This window comes from Scyliorhinus torazame, chromosome 13 (assembly GCF_047496885.1).
Source record: "Scyliorhinus torazame isolate Kashiwa2021f chromosome 13, sScyTor2.1, whole genome shotgun sequence".
In the NCBI taxonomy this organism is placed as follows: domain Eukaryota; kingdom Metazoa; phylum Chordata; class Chondrichthyes; order Carcharhiniformes; family Scyliorhinidae; genus Scyliorhinus; species Scyliorhinus torazame.
The window spans coordinates 29853691-29871080 of record NC_092719.1 but is presented as its reverse complement, the minus strand read 5'-3'; the positions used below and the strand labels follow the sequence as shown (position 1 = coordinate 29871080).

The 17390-nt window shown below is 46.1% G+C and overlaps 1 protein-coding gene across 1 annotated transcript in view; it reads right to left on the bottom strand.

The window, feature by feature from the left end:
• The window catches only part of LOC140387675 (galactose-specific lectin nattectin-like), a 222775-nt gene that overhangs the window by 28564 nt on the left and 176821 nt on the right, over positions 1–17390 (bottom strand). The window contains exon 2 of the mRNA XM_072470869.1: positions 2374–2531. Coding sequence (XP_072326970.1) covers positions 2374–2531 — 158 coding nt within the window. The remainder of the gene's footprint in view (positions 1–2373; positions 2532–17390) is intronic.

The following is a 17390-nucleotide window of genomic DNA, read 5'->3' as shown; positions in this document are numbered from 1 at the left end:
TTTTCTAACTTAATCGATGGGTTCAGTTCTATGTTTTCCTTCAATTTTAGAGTACCCAATTATTTTTTTACCAATTAAGGGGCAACTTAGCGATGCCAATCTACCTACCCTGCATATCTTTGGGTTGTGGGGGTGAGACCCACGCAGACACGGGGAGAATTGTGCAAACTCCTCATGGGCAGTGACCCGGGGCCAGGATCGAACCCGGGCCCTTGGCGCCGTGAGGCAGCAGTGCTAACCAGTGCGCCAGCGTACCGTCTGGGAGGGTTGGGAACCTCATTTCAATACAGTAACATCTGATTAGAAGGCAGTCCCATCATCACCGCCTCCTCCGATTGTATATCTGAACCAGTTTACAACAGGTTTTCAAAAACGTGAACCTGACAACCTCAGCTCACAGGTGGAGCTTGGCAGTGAGTGGGAAGGTCGCCAATATCTACCAGCTAGTCCACGGGAGAGAGAGCATCAGAGAGCCCGGTGGGAGGGGGAGGTGTCGGAGGAACCCGGATTAAAGGATGGTGGATTCGGGAGGTTTGCTTGTAGGTCCAGGTGGGCATTGGGTGTAGTTCCGCAGGTGTTAAGTGTGGGGCTGAGGGGAGAGGGCTTATTTATGGGTCTGAGGGGCGTTTCTTGTGGGTTTTGGGGATTTATTCCGGTGGGAGGGGCGTCCATCAAGTCTGCACCAGCCCCTGGAAATAGCACCCTACCTAAGCCCACATCTCCCACCTTATCTCCGGAACCCAACCTAACCTTTTGGACACTAAGGGAAATTTAGCATGGCCATTCCACCTACCCTGCACATCTTTGGACTGTGGGAGGAAACCGGAGCAATCCCACGCAGACATGGGGAGAAACTGCAAACTCCACACAGACAGTCTTACTTCCCTTGACCTGAAGATCAGGAACCCAATCCTGTTCCCACTAAACGTCCGCTCCATGCACTTTGCTGGAAGTTGCACTGGATGGTGACCAGGATCAGGGAGCTGTGCTGATTTGATTTTGTTTGAAAGCAGCGACACTCAGACCAGTTCTAACACTCTCACCCCTGTCCATGGATGAACCAGTGAGCTTCATTGTCTGTGGGGTCCAATATCACAGCTCATTACCCTCAGTGTTTCATGGAGAATAGTGTGTCAGATTGCAGGGAGATATTTGGTAGAACTCATATATAATTAGGACATTAGACTATAGAATTGAGGAAAAGGTCACAGGCAAACAGGTAACCATTTAACCAAAAGCTTTTTCACACATATACATGGACAGCACAAAATTAATTAAAAACTGCTCGTAATTTAATTAAAGGCCGACAACATTACCTCATGTTGGTAGTATCTATGGCTTCTGCCAAGTAATGTTCATGCCACACAAGTGCCAGGCAATGGCCATCTCCAAGAAGCAACAATCTAATCTTATGTCCTTGACCATCACTGAATCCCTCACAGCAGACACATGAAAACATCACCCCCTGGCAGTTCCCTCCAAGACACTCCCCATCCTGATGTGGAAATATGTTCCCATTGCTTCACTGGTGCTGAGTCAATATCCTGGATCCCTCTCCCTACCTTCACTGTGGGTGGATCTATACCAAATGGGCAGCTCACCTCCACCTCCTCAGAGGCAATCAGAGAATGAGCAATAAAGGCTGGCCCAGCCTCTGACATCCACATCCCATGAATAAATAACCAGAAAGTAATAATCACTGCAACCGAGCTGAGAATTATTTAAAAGACTATCTGGAAGAATGCAATATCACACGATAATGGTCTAACAGACTCAAGAAACAAATGACTGCGCGATGTGATTATTTTGAACTCAAGTGCGGGTGATTATTGAAGGAGGGCTCCTGATCTAGGGTAACCCCAAAAGGGCTGCGAGTTTTAATTCACTTCAGTCGTTAACGCTGTTGTCTCACAGCACCAGGGGCCCGGGTTCGATTCTGTCTGGGGTGACTGCGTGTATGGAGTGTGCACGTTCTCCCCGTGTCTGCGTGGGTTTCCTCCGGGTGCTCTCGTTTCTTCCCGCACTCCAAAGATGTGCAGGTTAGGTGGGTTGGCCATTTTAAATTGTTCCTTAGTGTCTAGGGATGTGCAGTTCAGGTGAGGTTACAGGGATAAGGCTGGGTGGACGGGGGAGTCAGGGACCAGTTAGAGTGGTCTTTTGGAGGGTTGGCGTAGACTCGATAGGCTGAATGGACTCCTTTTCACTGTTGGGATTCTATGAGTCTATGATAATGTGGATCATATTACCCAGGTGATGGAGCACACTGAGTGAATTAAAACTGTTCAGGTACAAACAAGAAGATTGGTTCTTTCTGCATTTAGTCATGTTCAGAAACATCGAGGAACAGATACTTGAATAAATTATGAAGATTACCTCAGCACTTTTCCAATCCATTTTCTGAGAGACAAATGTGAAGCATCGACCAAGATAAACCACACCTTCAGGACACAATCGTTTTTCCAGTTGAGGACATTGGTGATCATCATTATTGTGTATCCGTTTCTCCATATCACTTTTCATAAACAGATTAGCTGCAGATTTAAACAAGCTGTAATAAGCACAACATTCTCAGTTCATTTATCACTCATGGAGCTAGAAATTGACCAGTAGATGGTAAATGAGACTTGCCTAGGGAGTGGGACAGGTCACCTTCCTGCATTAACCCTCTACTCACACACCGAAGGGTCGATTTTGCGCCGACGATCGCGGTCAGTAAGAATGGTGTTTCAGGCACAAAGTTTAACAAGAGTCAGTGTCACGTCAACCATAGCCTAGTGCGCAATCAATTCCAGCCCCGCTTGACCCAAAGTCACAACACAAGTCAGACTGGATTTTACTTAAAATACCCAAGTTCCTTGGTTGAGCCAATAAACTGCAGTCACCAGGTTTGTAACTTTAAATCACAAGTAAACTTTTATTATGTACAGTATTATAATTAGAAAATGTAACTATCTACTACCCCTTTGCTAAACCCACTTCCTAACGTACCCCACTCTCTCTACACACGCACACACACATACAGACAAACACAGAGGGGAAAGGGTGGTGGAAAGAGAATATTATTAAAAGGATAAGGATCTCTGAAACACTGGGGTGGTTTCCAGTCAATGTCTTTCTAAAGTTCAGGCTTTCGGTTTGGTACTTCCTCCTTCTGGGCTTGAGATGGTTTTCTCCAGCAAGGTTATCTATCTGTTCTGTAGACGCAGCATCATTTCAGGTTTATAGAAAAGGATGTGCCAGGCACTCACTTCTTTCAGAACAATAGAAAAGTTCTTTCTATTCATCAAGCAGGAAGAGGGAGTGAAAGCATTCCTTTCACTTCCAAGGTCTAAATACTTCTGCTAAGTTCTCTCAGAGGGCATCACACATGAAACAATCACTGACTGCTGTCAGGCAGAACACTGTCCCTGGTCAACCCACCGATTGCCAGTTAACCAGTCCAACTGAGTGCCTCCAAACCTGGGGCGAGATTCTACGACCCCCCGTCGAATTCTCTGGCACCGGAGATTTGGCGGGGGCGGGAATCGCGCCGGTTGGCGGGCCCCCCCACGGCGATTCTCCGGCCCGGATGGGCCGAAGTCCCGCTGCTAGAATGCCTGTCCCGCCGGCGTGGATTAAACCATCTCTCTTACCAGCGGGACAAGGCGGCGCGGGCGGGCTCCGGGGTCCTGGGGGGGGGGGGGCGTGGGCTGATCTGGCCCCGGGGGGGCCCCTATGGTGGCCTGGCCCGCGATCGGGGCCCACCGATCCGCGGGCGGGCCTGTGCCGTGGGGGCACTCTTTTCCTTCCGCCTTCGCCACCGTCTCTACCATGGTGGAGGCAGAAGAGACTCCCTCCACTGTGCATGAGCGGGGATGCCGTGAGCGGCCGCTAACGCTCCCGCGCATGCGCCGGCCGGCAATGTCATTTCCGCGCCAGCTGGCGGGGCACCAAAGGCCTTTCCCGCCAGCTGGCGGGGCGGAAATCAGTCCGGCGCGGGCCTTGCCCCTCAAGGTTAGGGCTCGGCCGCTCAAGGGGCGGAGAATTCCGCCCCTTTGGGGCGGCGCGATGCCGGACTGATTTGCGCCGTTTTTGGCGCCGTCGGCGGACATCACGCCACTTATGGAGAATTTCGCCCCAGGTTCCTAAGATCCACTCAGAGCCAAAGAGTCTGGCTTCTCGTTTCCAAAATACAAAACCTGGGAACACAGTGTCCTGGCCAGCAGGCTGTTTCAACTGTGGCTACTGCTTAACGGCACATTCTAATTATGGGTCCACAGACCAAAAGAATAAAAAGAAAAGAAAAGAAATGGGAACAAAGGAAATAAATAGGAAGGAGTCTTGCATACCTTCCCCCTTAGAGGGATGAAATGTCATTGCAAAGACACTTCATGACAAGGCATGTGACATAAACCACTAAACACATATCCATTGGTCCTTCCTTACCCACTACATAAGTTCCACAATCTTACATCTGCCACTTATTAACACTGAAGCTCGTGACAATGCATCTACAATAATAGTGTCCTTTTCAGGATATGCACAATTTTACATAAAACGGTTGCAAAAATAAACTCCAATAGAACAATCTTGAATTCCGAGTTTTAAATTTTTCCACAAACAAAAGTAGATTATGGTCAGTAGAGATTAGGTTTCACTTATTATCATACCGAATATAAACTTCAAAATGCTGCTAGGGTAGTAGCAGGCCTTTAAAAAAAATTTTTTTGAGAATCCAATTATTATTATAATTTTTTCTGTCTAATTAAGGGGCAATTTAGCGTGGGCAATCTACCTACCTGATGCACGATCAATGACCACTAAAACAAGGTTTTAGTGCAACTGAAGGCTTTAATAAGCTAGATGTTTCCCCCAGCAGCTCAGGTACAGATGAGGGCTGCTGTGACGGCACGGGTTCTTATACCCCGCCTATCAGGGCGGAGCTATTATGCACTCTAGCCAATGGCAAGCATATAGGTTCTACCAATGGTACTTCAGCCTCTCAGGTACCGTAATACCAATAATACCACACTACCCTGCACATCTTTGAGTTGTGGGTTGAGACCCACAAGACACGGGGAGAATGAGCAAACTCCACATGGACAGTGACCCGGGATGGGATCGAACCCGGGTCCTCAGTACCGTGAGGGAGCAGTGCTAACCACTGCACCACAGTGGCGCCCCTGGGTTAGTAGCAAGGCTCATCTGTTCTGATGATGTCACTGTCCATACTGGTGCTTTTGAAATGCCTTCCTGTTTCCTCAACGGTGAATTCCACTCTGCCTGGGGTGACATGGCCTTCGACTGTTGCATTGACCTCCACATTGTACATACCATGTTCTGACATTTCCAACACATCCAACATGATGCCACCACCAAAGATTTTTTTCTTTCCAACCCCTTTGAACATTTTGAAGGAATTGCTTCCTCTGCAATATCCTGGTTTAATCCTAAAACACCCCTGTCCCCCATTCACCCTTCCCCATGTGAACAGACAAATTGCAACAGTTTCTATTACCATTTTTCCACTGCCTAGGGCACTAAATACTTCTTCTGGGTTAATGGTGTTGTGGAGGGTTTATCTCGGATGTGAGATGGAAGCCAGGATGCAGCATTGGGAAGGATAAGGAAGGTGCAGAAAGGATTGGGAGAAGCAGAAACCACCACAGTAAGAAATGGCAAGACAGTCAGTGGGATCAGAGTGAGAGGTAAAGCAATACAGCCTAAATTAAATTTACAGTTCATGTGTGTAAAATACAAACCGCGGTTAAAGGTGAGCTGCAGATGGAGATATCACAGACCTGCAAAATAAATAAAGCAGCAGGACTGAATATTAAATATTCTTCACGATAAGATGTTCAGGAAAGATATTGAATGAAACAATGGGGGAGCTGGTGGCTGTAATTATGTTGTGATCGCGATAGCCTAGTTGCTCTTCTACACCTAATTCTCCTTCTTGCTCTGCTTCACTTCCATTACTCGTGTTTACTTTCTTATTAAAATGTAAAAATATTGGATAAGGAAGGAGACTTGTAAACATGATAAAAACACCATCCCCATTAACTCTTTCACTACTTGTTCTTGACAGTTAATTTGATCATCTTTATTCTACGGATTGCACTTATTTCACAGATAGTCCCTTCTTTCTCACATTAGTCTTTCAGACACACTTTCACCTTCCCGATCTGTCTATCTCTTCACCAAATACCGTGTGGCTGGAGTAGTAACGATGGAGCGGATAGAGAGGAAAGTTCCCTCTTGTGGGGACGAGGAGAACTCAAGGCCGTCAATATCAGATAGTCAGCAAGATTGCCAGGAGGGAGTTCAGGTGATACATCTTCACCCAAAGAATGAGAAAGTGGAACTCACTACCACAGGGAGTGGCTGAAGAAAATAACAGAGATGCATTTAAGGGTGAGCAAAATGAGCATGAGTGAGGAGACTAGAGCGTTACTGTGGTAACGCAGCCCCTTTATGGGGGTGTGTGCTCACGGTCATCGTGACCAGCCAATCGTGCGGGAGCATGTAAACCCAGACCAATGGAGGGGAAGCATGGGGCCCTGGGAACAGTGGCCTGTGCAGTGTGGACCCCGGAGCCAGAGAATTCAACCATGTCCTCATTGCTCTGTAACTGTACATAATTGTCTTCGCCTATTGTTAATAAAACCCCTTTGCTGTTACTGCAAGTCTCCTGTGTATTGTCTCGAATTACCACATTGGAGAGGAGTGTAAACTGATCATTTGTTAAGCCGCAGAAGATCAGGATTCATGGGGGCAGGAAAGAGGAAGCCTCAAAAAAAAAGTTGTGAACCATCAATGGTAGCAGCATAAGAGTGAGTGAATATAACAATGATTGGGAAATTGGACCCTTTCGACCAGTGGTCGAAGACTGGTGTCATTACATCGAACAGCTCCGTTACTTTTCACAAAGAGAAGATGATACCATTGACTATTTGTGAGCCTCAAACTTACAACCAGATAAGAAACTTTTAGACTTTGTAGGCCCCGGACACCAAAACCTTTGCCTAGTTGGTGGCACTGGTCAAGGAATATTTTAACCCCAGGCCCTCGATCATCCTATAGTGGTACAAATGTAGCTCTGCTGTAAGGGACACCGGAAAGTCCATCTGTGCCTTCGTTGCCAAGCTCTGCTAAATGGCGACTAGGGGCTTTTCACAGTAACTTCATTGAAACCTACTCGTGACAATAAGTGATTTTCATTTCATTTCATTCATTGTGAGTTTGGTTCAGTACTCAGTGATATGCTGCGTGACCATTTAGTGTGCGGAATTAATATGCGGAGCAGCCGGAAAAAACTCCTGTCTGAAACAAAAATCACATTTGACAAAGCGATCGAGGTAGCTCAGATGACTGAGTGCACTGAAAACAGTGGATCTGAGCTCCCTATCATGCCAAAAGGGGAAGCAAACCCTGGCAGTATGACCGTGAGACACACAGAAAAGTCGACAGGCAGAGAAGAGAACCCAGCCCCAGTCCTCGGTACTGGAATCACAGTCAGTGAATCGGGAAGAAAACAGGTCGTCAGCCCAAGACAGCAGTGGATTGTTACCAATGTGGGAGAGATCACCCCCAAGAAGCATGTCATTGTCACGAGTTTGCCTGTTTTCACTGCGATTGGAAAGGTCGTAACCAAGTGCGCTGCCACGCTGGGCAGAACGCGGCAATTAAAACAATTGGCAGCAGCAGAAAATCACAACACCACTGAACCAAGTGGAGAACAATTCCGATAAGGAGCACAACGTGTACTGACTAAGTGTCATCAAAGTGATTGAGACAGCCCCGACCGAGATAATCCTGTGAGCGAATGGAAGACCTCTGAAGATGGAGGTTGACACTGGGGCAACGATCACGGTTGTGGGAAGCAGACTTTCGACTTCATTTCGAGAAGAGGTTCAGACCCTGAATTTGTGCAGCACGATGGCCAGGTTTCCGGCCTATGCGGGGGAAACCCTGAAAATCTTGCGGACCACCAGTACACCAGTGTCTCACAAGGACCAAGAGGCCCAGATGCCTTTGGTCATCAATGTGGGGCATAGATCTCAGCCCATGGGACAGGACTGGCTGCACCAAATTAAATTAAACTGGCTGGAGATCTTTAATATTTTAAGCAGTGTTTTCCAGGATGTCCTGTGTAGATACGAGGATGTGTTTCACAATGAGTTAGGCCAGATAAAGGGAGTGAAGGCCAACATTTATGCTGATGCAGACTCAACGGCAACATTTTTCACGGTAAGTGCAGTCCCTCATCCCTACATCAAAAGGTGGAAGCTGAGCTCAAACGGTTGGAGGAATGGGGAATTATTAAACCTGTACAATTTTTCAAATGCGCATCTCCATAGCCCCCATATTCCAATACACTATGCTACCTTTAGGCATTTCCTGGACTTGTGCTATATTTCAGTGCACCATGGAGTACCAGGCCGGGATTCTCCCTTCCGGGCACTAAGTCCCCACGCCAGCGGGAAAACCGGCGCCAACGATTCCGCTGTCATCGGGCCCCCAAGGTGAGGAATTCTCACCTGTCTCGGGGGCTAGGTGGACGCCAGAGGGGTTGGCGCCGTTCCTGCTGGCGCGGAAGGGACGGCGTGATCTCGCCATGGCTGAGCCCTCCAGAGGCCTGGCGCGGAAGGAAGAAGTGCCCCCACAGAACAGGCCCGCCCGCAGATCGGTGGGCCCCGATCATGGGCCAGGCCACCATGGGGCCCCCCCCCCCCGCCCCCGGGGTCGGCTCCCCCCCGCTCCCCTCCCCATCCCCCCACCCCGAGGACCGCCCCCCCCGACTTACTTGCCAGGTCCCGCCGTGTGGGACCATACCTAACCCACGCCGGCGGGACTGTCCAAAAACGGCCGGAAAATGGCTCCGGAGAATACGGCAGCCGGCATCCTGGCGGCGAGGCGGGAATCGTGCGCCCCTCGGGGATTTTCCAACCCGGTGGGGGGTCGGAGAATCCCGCCCCCTATTTCAGAGTGTTCCAATAGTGGTGGTCGACCTAGATTATGTCCTTATAATTGGAATAATAGATGTAGAACACATGTCAAGCTTGGAAGACGTACTAAAGAGATTCAGAGATGTGGGAGTCCACATTAAACATGAAGAATGTACATTCCAGGTGACAGACATCATGTGCTTGGGGTTCAGAGTGCATACCACAGGTCTACACCCTTTCCCATAGAAATTTAGAGTCATAAGAGAGGTCCCAGCACACAGGAGCATAGCGGAATTAAAGTCTTTCCTGGGGGTGGTGAATATGATGGTACTTTCACCCCCAGCCTGGCCACAACACTGCCCCTTTACTTGAGAAAACAGCAGTGATGGAACTGGAAGGAGCAACAAGAGCAAGCCTTTCACCTTGAATCTTCTAATTCATGTTTACCCCGGAAAACCAATCATTTTAACTTGTGACGCATCGCCATAAGGGATGACGGTGATTCTATCCCATAAAATAGCAGATGGATCAGAAAGGCCTTTTGCCACCGGGATTCTCTCAGAAGGCAAGCAAAAATATGCCCAAGGAGGTACTTACTGTCATCAATGGCGTTAAAAGTTTCCACCAATACGTCTACGCGACGCTTTGCATTAATAACCAACCACAAACCATTGTTGGGACTCCGAAGAGAAGATGAGCCAGGTGCAACAATGGGGTTTGCTACAACTACACTTTCAAACACAGGCCAGGCACCCAAACCTCCAATGCAGATGCATTGAGTCGACTCCCCTTGTCAAAGCCTGATGACACCGTCAGTATCCCATGTAATCATCTTGGTGCTGAACTTCCTTGACACCTTGCTGGTGCAATCAGGGCACGTACGAAACTGGACTGTGATATTATCATAACTATCAGCATTACAAGGGTTAATGAAGTGTCAAGACTAGCCATTGGAGGGAGCTCCAGATACAACTATAAAAAGCAATGATGCTGGACCTTGGGGGAGGAGTGAATGCAGGAGACAGCTAGTGAAGGTCAGAAGAGCAGTTAGTGCGAGAAGGTTAGATTATAGTTATGCCAGTAGTGAGGTTAGCAGTAGATGAGTGTAGTTAGAGGTTATTGATTAATTCTGTATTCTAAAGGATTAAGTGTCGAACCCCAGTTTGGCAGTGTAAATAAAATCATAGCTTTGTTTGAGTAAAAGCTATATTGTGGTCTTTGTGGAATACGACTCCAACCATCCTAAACAAGGAACACAAAGAACACCACATGGACCAAGTGACATCCTGTCCCTGTCTTGTGTGTGGTAAATGTAGATGGCAGGTGGCTTTGTGGCACAATGTACAGCACATTCGACTTCTAGTTAATGGTAAATGTGGATAGCAGGTAGCTTTGTGGCACAATGTACAGCACATTGGACTTCTGGTTAATGGTAAATGTGGATAGCAGGTGGCTTTGTGGTACAATGTACAGCACATTCGACTCCTAGTTAATGGTAAATGTGGATAGCAGGTGGCTTTGTGGTACAATGTACAGCACATTCGACTTCTAGTTAATGGTAAATGTGGATGGCAGGTGGGTTTGTGGCACAATGTACAGCACATTCGACTTCTGGTTAATGGTAAATGTTGATGGCAGGTAGCCTTGTGGCACAATGTACAGCGCATTCAACTTCTAGTTAATGGTAAATGTGAATAGCAGGTGGCTTTGTGGTACAATGTACAGCGCATTCGACTTCTGGTTAATGGTAAATGTGGATGGCAGGTGGCTTTGTGGCACAATGTACAGCGCATTCGACTTCTAGTTAATGGTAAAAGTGAATAGCAGGTGGCTTTGTGGTACAATGTACAGCGCATTCGACTTCTAGTTAATGGTAAATGTGGATAGCAGGTGGCTTTGTGGTAGAATGTACAGCACATTCGACTTCGAGTTAATGGTAAATGTGGATAGCAGGTGGCTTTGTGGTACAATGTACAGCGCATTCGACTTCTGGTTAATGGTAAATGTGGATAGCAGGTGGCTTTGTGGTACAATGTACAGCACATTCGACTTCGAGTTAATGGTAAATGTGGATAGCAGGTGGCCTTGTGGTACAATGTACAGCGCATTGGACTTCTAGTTAATGGTAAATGTGGATGGCAGGTGGCTTTGTGGTACAATGTACAGCGCATTCAACTTCTAGTTAATGGTAAATGTGGATAGCAGGTGGCTTTGTGGTACAATGTATAGCGCATTCGACTTCTAGTTAATGGTAAATGTGGATGGCAGGTGGCTTTGTGGTACAATGTACAGCACACTCGACTTCTCGTTAATGGTAAATGTGGATGGCAGGTGGCTTTGTGGTACAATGTACAGCGCATTCGACCTCTAGTTAATGGTAAATGTGGATGGCAGGTGGCTTTGTGGTACAATGTACAGCGCATTCAACTTCTAGTTAATGGTAAATGTGGATAGCAGGTGGCTTTGTGGTACAATGTACAGCACATTCGACTTCTAGTTAATGGTAAATGTGGATAGCAGGTGGCTTTGTGGTACAATGTACAGCGCATTCGACTTCGAGTTAATGGTAAATGTGGATAGCAGGTGGCTTTGTGGTACAATGTACAGCGCATTCGACTTCTAGTTAATGGTAAATGTGGATGGCAGGTGGCTTTGTGGCACAATGTACAGCACATTCGACTTCTAGTTAATGGTAAATGTGGATAGCAGGTGGCTTTGTGGTACAATGTACAGCACATTCGACTTCGAGTTAATGGTAAATGTGGATAGCAGGTAGCCTTGTGGTACAATGTACAGCACATTCGACGTCTAGTTAATGGTAAATGTGGATGGCAGGTGGCTTTGTGGTACAATGTACAGCACATTCGACTTCTAGTTAATGGTAAATGTGGATAGCAGGTAGCCTTGTGGTGCAATGTACAGCACATTCAACTTCTAGTTAATGGTAAATGTGGATGGCAGGTAGCCTTGTGGTGCAATGTACAGCACATTCAACTTCTGGTTAATGGTAAATGTGGATAGCAGGTGGCTTTGTGGTATAATGTACAGCGCATTCGACCTCTAGTTAATGGTAAATGTGGATGGCAGGTGGCTTTGTGGTACAATGTACAGCGCATTCAACTTATAGTTAATGGTAAATGTAGATGGCAGGTGGCCTTGTGGTACAATGTACAGCACATTGGACTTCTGGTTAATGGTAAATGTGGCTAGCAGGTGGCCTTGTGGTACAATGTGCAGCGCATTCGACTTCTAGTTAATGGTAAATGTGGATGACAGGTGGCCTTGTGGTACAAAGTACAGCGCATTCGACTTCTAGTTAATGGTAAATGTGGAGAGCAGGTGGCTTTGTGGTACAATGTACAGCGCATTCGACCTCGAGTTAAGGGTAAATGTGGATGACAGGTGGCTTTGTGGTACAATGTATAGCGCATTCGACTTCTAGTTAATGGTAAATGTGGATGGCAGGTGGCTTTGTGGTACAATGTATAGCGCATTCGACTTCTAGTTAATGGTAAATGTGGATAGCAGGTGGCTTTGTGGTACAATATACAGCGCATTCGACTTCTAGTTAATGGTAAATGTGGATAACAGGTGGCTTTGTGGTACAATGTATAGCGCATTCGACCTCGAGTTAAGGGTAAATGTGGATGACAGGTGGCTTTGTGGTACAATGTACAGCGCATTCGACTTCTAGTTAATGGTAAATGTGGAGAGCAGGTGGCTTTGTGGTACAATGTATAGCGCATTCGACTTCTAGTTAATGGTAAATGTTGATAGCAGGTGGCTTTGTGGTACAATGTACAGCGCATTCGACCTCGAGTTAAGGGTAAATGTGGATGACAGGTGGCTTTGTGGTACAATGTATAGCGCATTCGACTTCTAGTTAATGGTAAATGTGGATGGCAGGTGGCTTTGTGGTACAATGTATAGCGCATTCGACCTCGAGTTAAGGGTAAATGTGGATGACAGGTGGCTTTGTGGTACAATGTATAGCGCATTCGACTTCTAGTTAATGGTAAATGTGGATGGCAGGTGGCTTTGTGGTACAATGTATAGCGCATTCGACTTCTAGTTAATGGTAAATGTGGATAGCAGGTGGCTTTGTGGTACAATATACAGCGCATTCGACTTCTAGTTAATGGTAAATGTGGATAGCAGGTGGCTTTGTGGTACAATGTACAGCGCATTCGGCTTCTAGTTAATGGTAAATGTGGATGGCAGGTGGCTTTGTGGTACAATGTACAGCGCATTCGACCTCGAGTTAATGGTAAATGTGGATGGCAGGTGGCTTTGTGGTACAATGTACAGCACATTCGACTTCTAGTTAATGGTAAATGAGGAGGGCAGGTGGCTTTGTGGTACAATGTACAGCAACTTCGACTTCTAGTTAATGGTAAATGTGGATAGCAGGTGGCTTTGTGGTACAATGTACAGCACATTCGACTTCTAGTTAATGGTAAATGTGGATAGCAGGTAGCCTTGTGGTGCAATGTACAGCACATTCGACTTCTGGTTAATGGTAAATGTGGATAGCAGGTGGCTTTGTGGCACAATGTACAGCACATTGGACCTCTAGTTAATGTGAATGTGGATAGCAGGTGGCTTTGTGGCACAATGTACAGCGCATTCGACTTCTAGTTAATGGTAAATGTGGATGGCAGGTGGCTTTGTGGTACAATGGACAGCACATTCAACTTCTGGTTAATGGTAAATGTGGATAGCAGGTGACTTTGTGGTACAATGTACAGCGCATTCAACTTCTAGTTAATGGTAAATGTAGATGGCAGGTGGCCTTGTGGTACAATGTACAGCACATTCGACTTCTGGTTAATGGTAAATGTGGATAGCAGGTGGCTTTGTGGTATAATGTACAGCGCATTCAACTTCTAGTTAATGGTAAATGTAGATGGCATGTGGCCTTGTGGTACAATGTACAGCACATTGGACTTCTGGTTAATGGTAAATGTGGCTAGCAGGTGGCCTTGTGGTACAATGTACAGCGCATTCGACTTCTAGTTAATGGTAAATGTGGATGACAGGTGGCCTTGTGGTACAAAGTACAGCACATTCAGCTACAAGTTAATGGTAAATGTGGATGGCAGGTGGCTTTGTGGTACAAAGTACAGCACATTCAACTTCTAGTTAATGGTAAATGTGGATGGCAGGTGGCTTTGTGGTACAATATACAGCGCATTCGACTTCTAGTTAATGGTAAATGTGGAGAGCAGGTGGCTTTGTGGTACAATGTATAGCGCATTCGACTTCTAGTTAATGGTAAATGTGGATGGCAGGTGGCTTTGTGGTACAATGTACAGCGCATTCGACTTCTAGTTAATGGTAAATGTGGATAGCAGGTGGCTTTGTGGTACAATGTATAGCGCATTCGACCTCGAGTTAAGGGTAAATGTGGATGGCAGGTGGCTTTGTGGTACAATATACAGCGCATTCGACTTCTAGTTAATGGTAAATGTGGATAGCAGGTGGCTTTGTGGTACAATGTACAGCGCATTCGGCTTCTAGTTAATGGTAAATGTGGATGGCAGGTGGCTTTGTGGTACAATGTACAGCGCATTCGACCTCGAGTTAATGGTAAATGTGGATGGCAGGTGGCTTTGTGGTACAATATACAGCGCATTCGACTTCTAGTTAATGGTAAATGTGGATAGCAGGTGGCTTTGTGGTACAATGTATAGCGCATTCGACTTCTAGTTAATGGTAAATGTGGATAGCAGGTGGCTTTGTGGTACAATGTACAGCACATTCGACTTCTAGTTAATGGTAAATGTGGATAGCAGGTGGCTTTGTGGTACAATGTACAGCGCATTCGACCTCTAGTTAATGGTAAATGTGGATAGCAGGTGGCTTTGTGGTACAATGTATAGCGCATTCGACTTCTAGTTAATGGTAAATGTGGATAGCAGGTGGCTTTGTGGTACAATGTACAGCACATTCGACTTCTAGTTAATGGTAAATGTGGATAGCAGGTGGCTTTGTGGTACAATGTACAGCGCATTCGACCTCTAGTTAATGGTAAATGTGGATGGCAGGTTGTTTTGTGGTACAATGTATAGCGCATTCGACTTCTAGTTCATGGTAAATGTGGATAGCGGGTGGCTTTGTAGTACAATGTATAGCGCATTCGACTTCGAGTTAATGGTAAATGTGGATAGCAGGTGGCCTTGTGGTACAATGTACAGCGCATTCGACCTCTAGTTAATGGTAAATGTGGATGGCAGGTGGCTTTGTGGTACAATATACAGCGCATTCGACTTCTAGTTAATGGTAAATGTGGATAGCAGGTGGCTTTGTGGTAAAATGTATAGCGCATTCGACTTCTAGTTAATGGTAAATGTGGATAGCAGGTGGCTTTGTGGTACAATGTACAGCACATTCGACTTCTAGTTAATGGTAAATGTGGATAGCAGGTGGCTTTGTGGTACAATGTACAGCGCATTCGACTTCTGGTTAATGGTAAATGTGGATAGCAGGTGGCTTTGTGGCACAATGTACAGCACATTCAACTTCTAGTTAATGGTAAATGTAGATGGCAGGTGGCCTTGTGGTACAATGTACAGCACATTCAACTTCTGGTTAATGGTAAATGTGGATAGCAGGTGGCTTTGTGGCACAATGTACAGCACATTCAACTTCTGGTTAATGGTAAATGTGGATAGCAGGTGGCTTTGTGGCACAATGTACAGCACATTGGACCTCTAGTTAATGGTAAATGTGGATGGCAGGTGGCTTTGTGGTACAATGGACAGCACATTCAACTTCTGGTTAATGGTAAATGTGGATAGCAGGTGGCTTTGTGGTACAATGTACAGCGCATTCAACTTCTAGTTAATGGTAAATGTAGATGGCAGGTGGCCTTGTGGTACAATGTACAGCACATTCGACTTCTGGTTAATGGTAAATGTGGATAGCAGGTGGCTTTGTGGTATAATGTACAGCGCATTCAACTTCTAGTTAATGGTAAATGTAGATGGCAGGTGGCCTTGTGGTACAATGTACAGCACATTGGACTTCTAGTTAATGGTAAATGTGGATAGCAGGTGGCTTTGTGGTACAATGTACAGCGCATTCGACTTCTGGTTAATGGTAAATGTGGCTAGCAGGTGGCCTTGTGGTACAATGTACAGCGCATTGGACTTCTAGTTAATGGTAAATGTGGATGACAGGTGGCCTTGTGGTACAATATACAGCGCATTCGACTTCTAGTTAATGGTAAATGTGGAGAGCAGGTGGCTTTGTGGTACAATGTATAGCGCATTCGACTTCTAGTTAATGGTAAATGTGGATGGCAGGTGGCTTTGTGGTACAATGTACAGCGCATTCGACTTCTAGTTAATGGTAAATGTGGATAGCAGGTGGCTTTGTGGTACAATGTATAGCGCATTCGACCTCGAGTTAAGGGTAAATGTGGATGGCAGGTGGCTTTGTGGTACAATATACAGCGCATTCGACTTCTAGTTAATGGTAAATGTGGATAGCAGGTGGCTTTGTGGTACAATGTACAGCGCATTCGGCTTCTAGTTAATGGTAAATGTGGATGGCAGGTGGCTTTGTGGTACAATGTACAGCGCATTCGACCTCGAGTTAATGGTAAATGTGGATGGCAGGTGGCTTTGTGGTACAATATACAGCGCATTCGACTTCTAGTTAATGGTAAATGTGGATAGCAGGTGGCTTTGTGGTACAATGTATAGCGCATTCGACTTCTAGTTAATGGTAAATGTGGATAGCAGGTGGCTTTGTGGTACAATGTACAGCACATTCGACTTCTAGTTAATGGTAAATGTGGATAGCAGGTGGCTTTGTGGTACAATGTACAGCGCATTCGACCTCTAGTTAATGGTAAATGTGGATAGCAGGTGGCTTTGTGGTACAATGTATAGCGCATTCGACTTCTAGTTAATGGTAAATGTGGATAGCAGGTGGCTTTGTGGTACAATGTACAGCACATTCGACTTCTAGTTAATGGTAAAAGTGGATAGCAGGTGGCTTTGTGGTACAATGTACAGCGCATTCGACCTCTAGTTAATGGTAAATGTGGATGGCAGGTGGTTTTGTGGTACAATGTATAGCGCATTCGACTTCTAGTTCATGGTAAATGTGGATAGCGGGTGGCTTTGTGGTACAATGTATAGCGCATTCGACTTCGAGTTAATGGTAAATGTGGATAGCAGGTGGCCTTGTGGTACAATGTACAGCGCATTCGACCTCTAGTTAATAGTAAATGTGGATGGCAGGTGGCTTTGTGGTACAATATACAGCGCATTCGACTTCTAGTTAATGGTAAATGTGGATAGCAGGTGGCTTTGTGGTAAAATGTATAGCGCATTCGACTTCTAGTTAATGGTAAATGTGGATAGCAGGTGGCTTTGTGGTACATTGTACAGCACATTCGACTTCTAGTTAATGGTAAATGTGGATAGCAGGTGGCTTTGTGGTACAATGTAC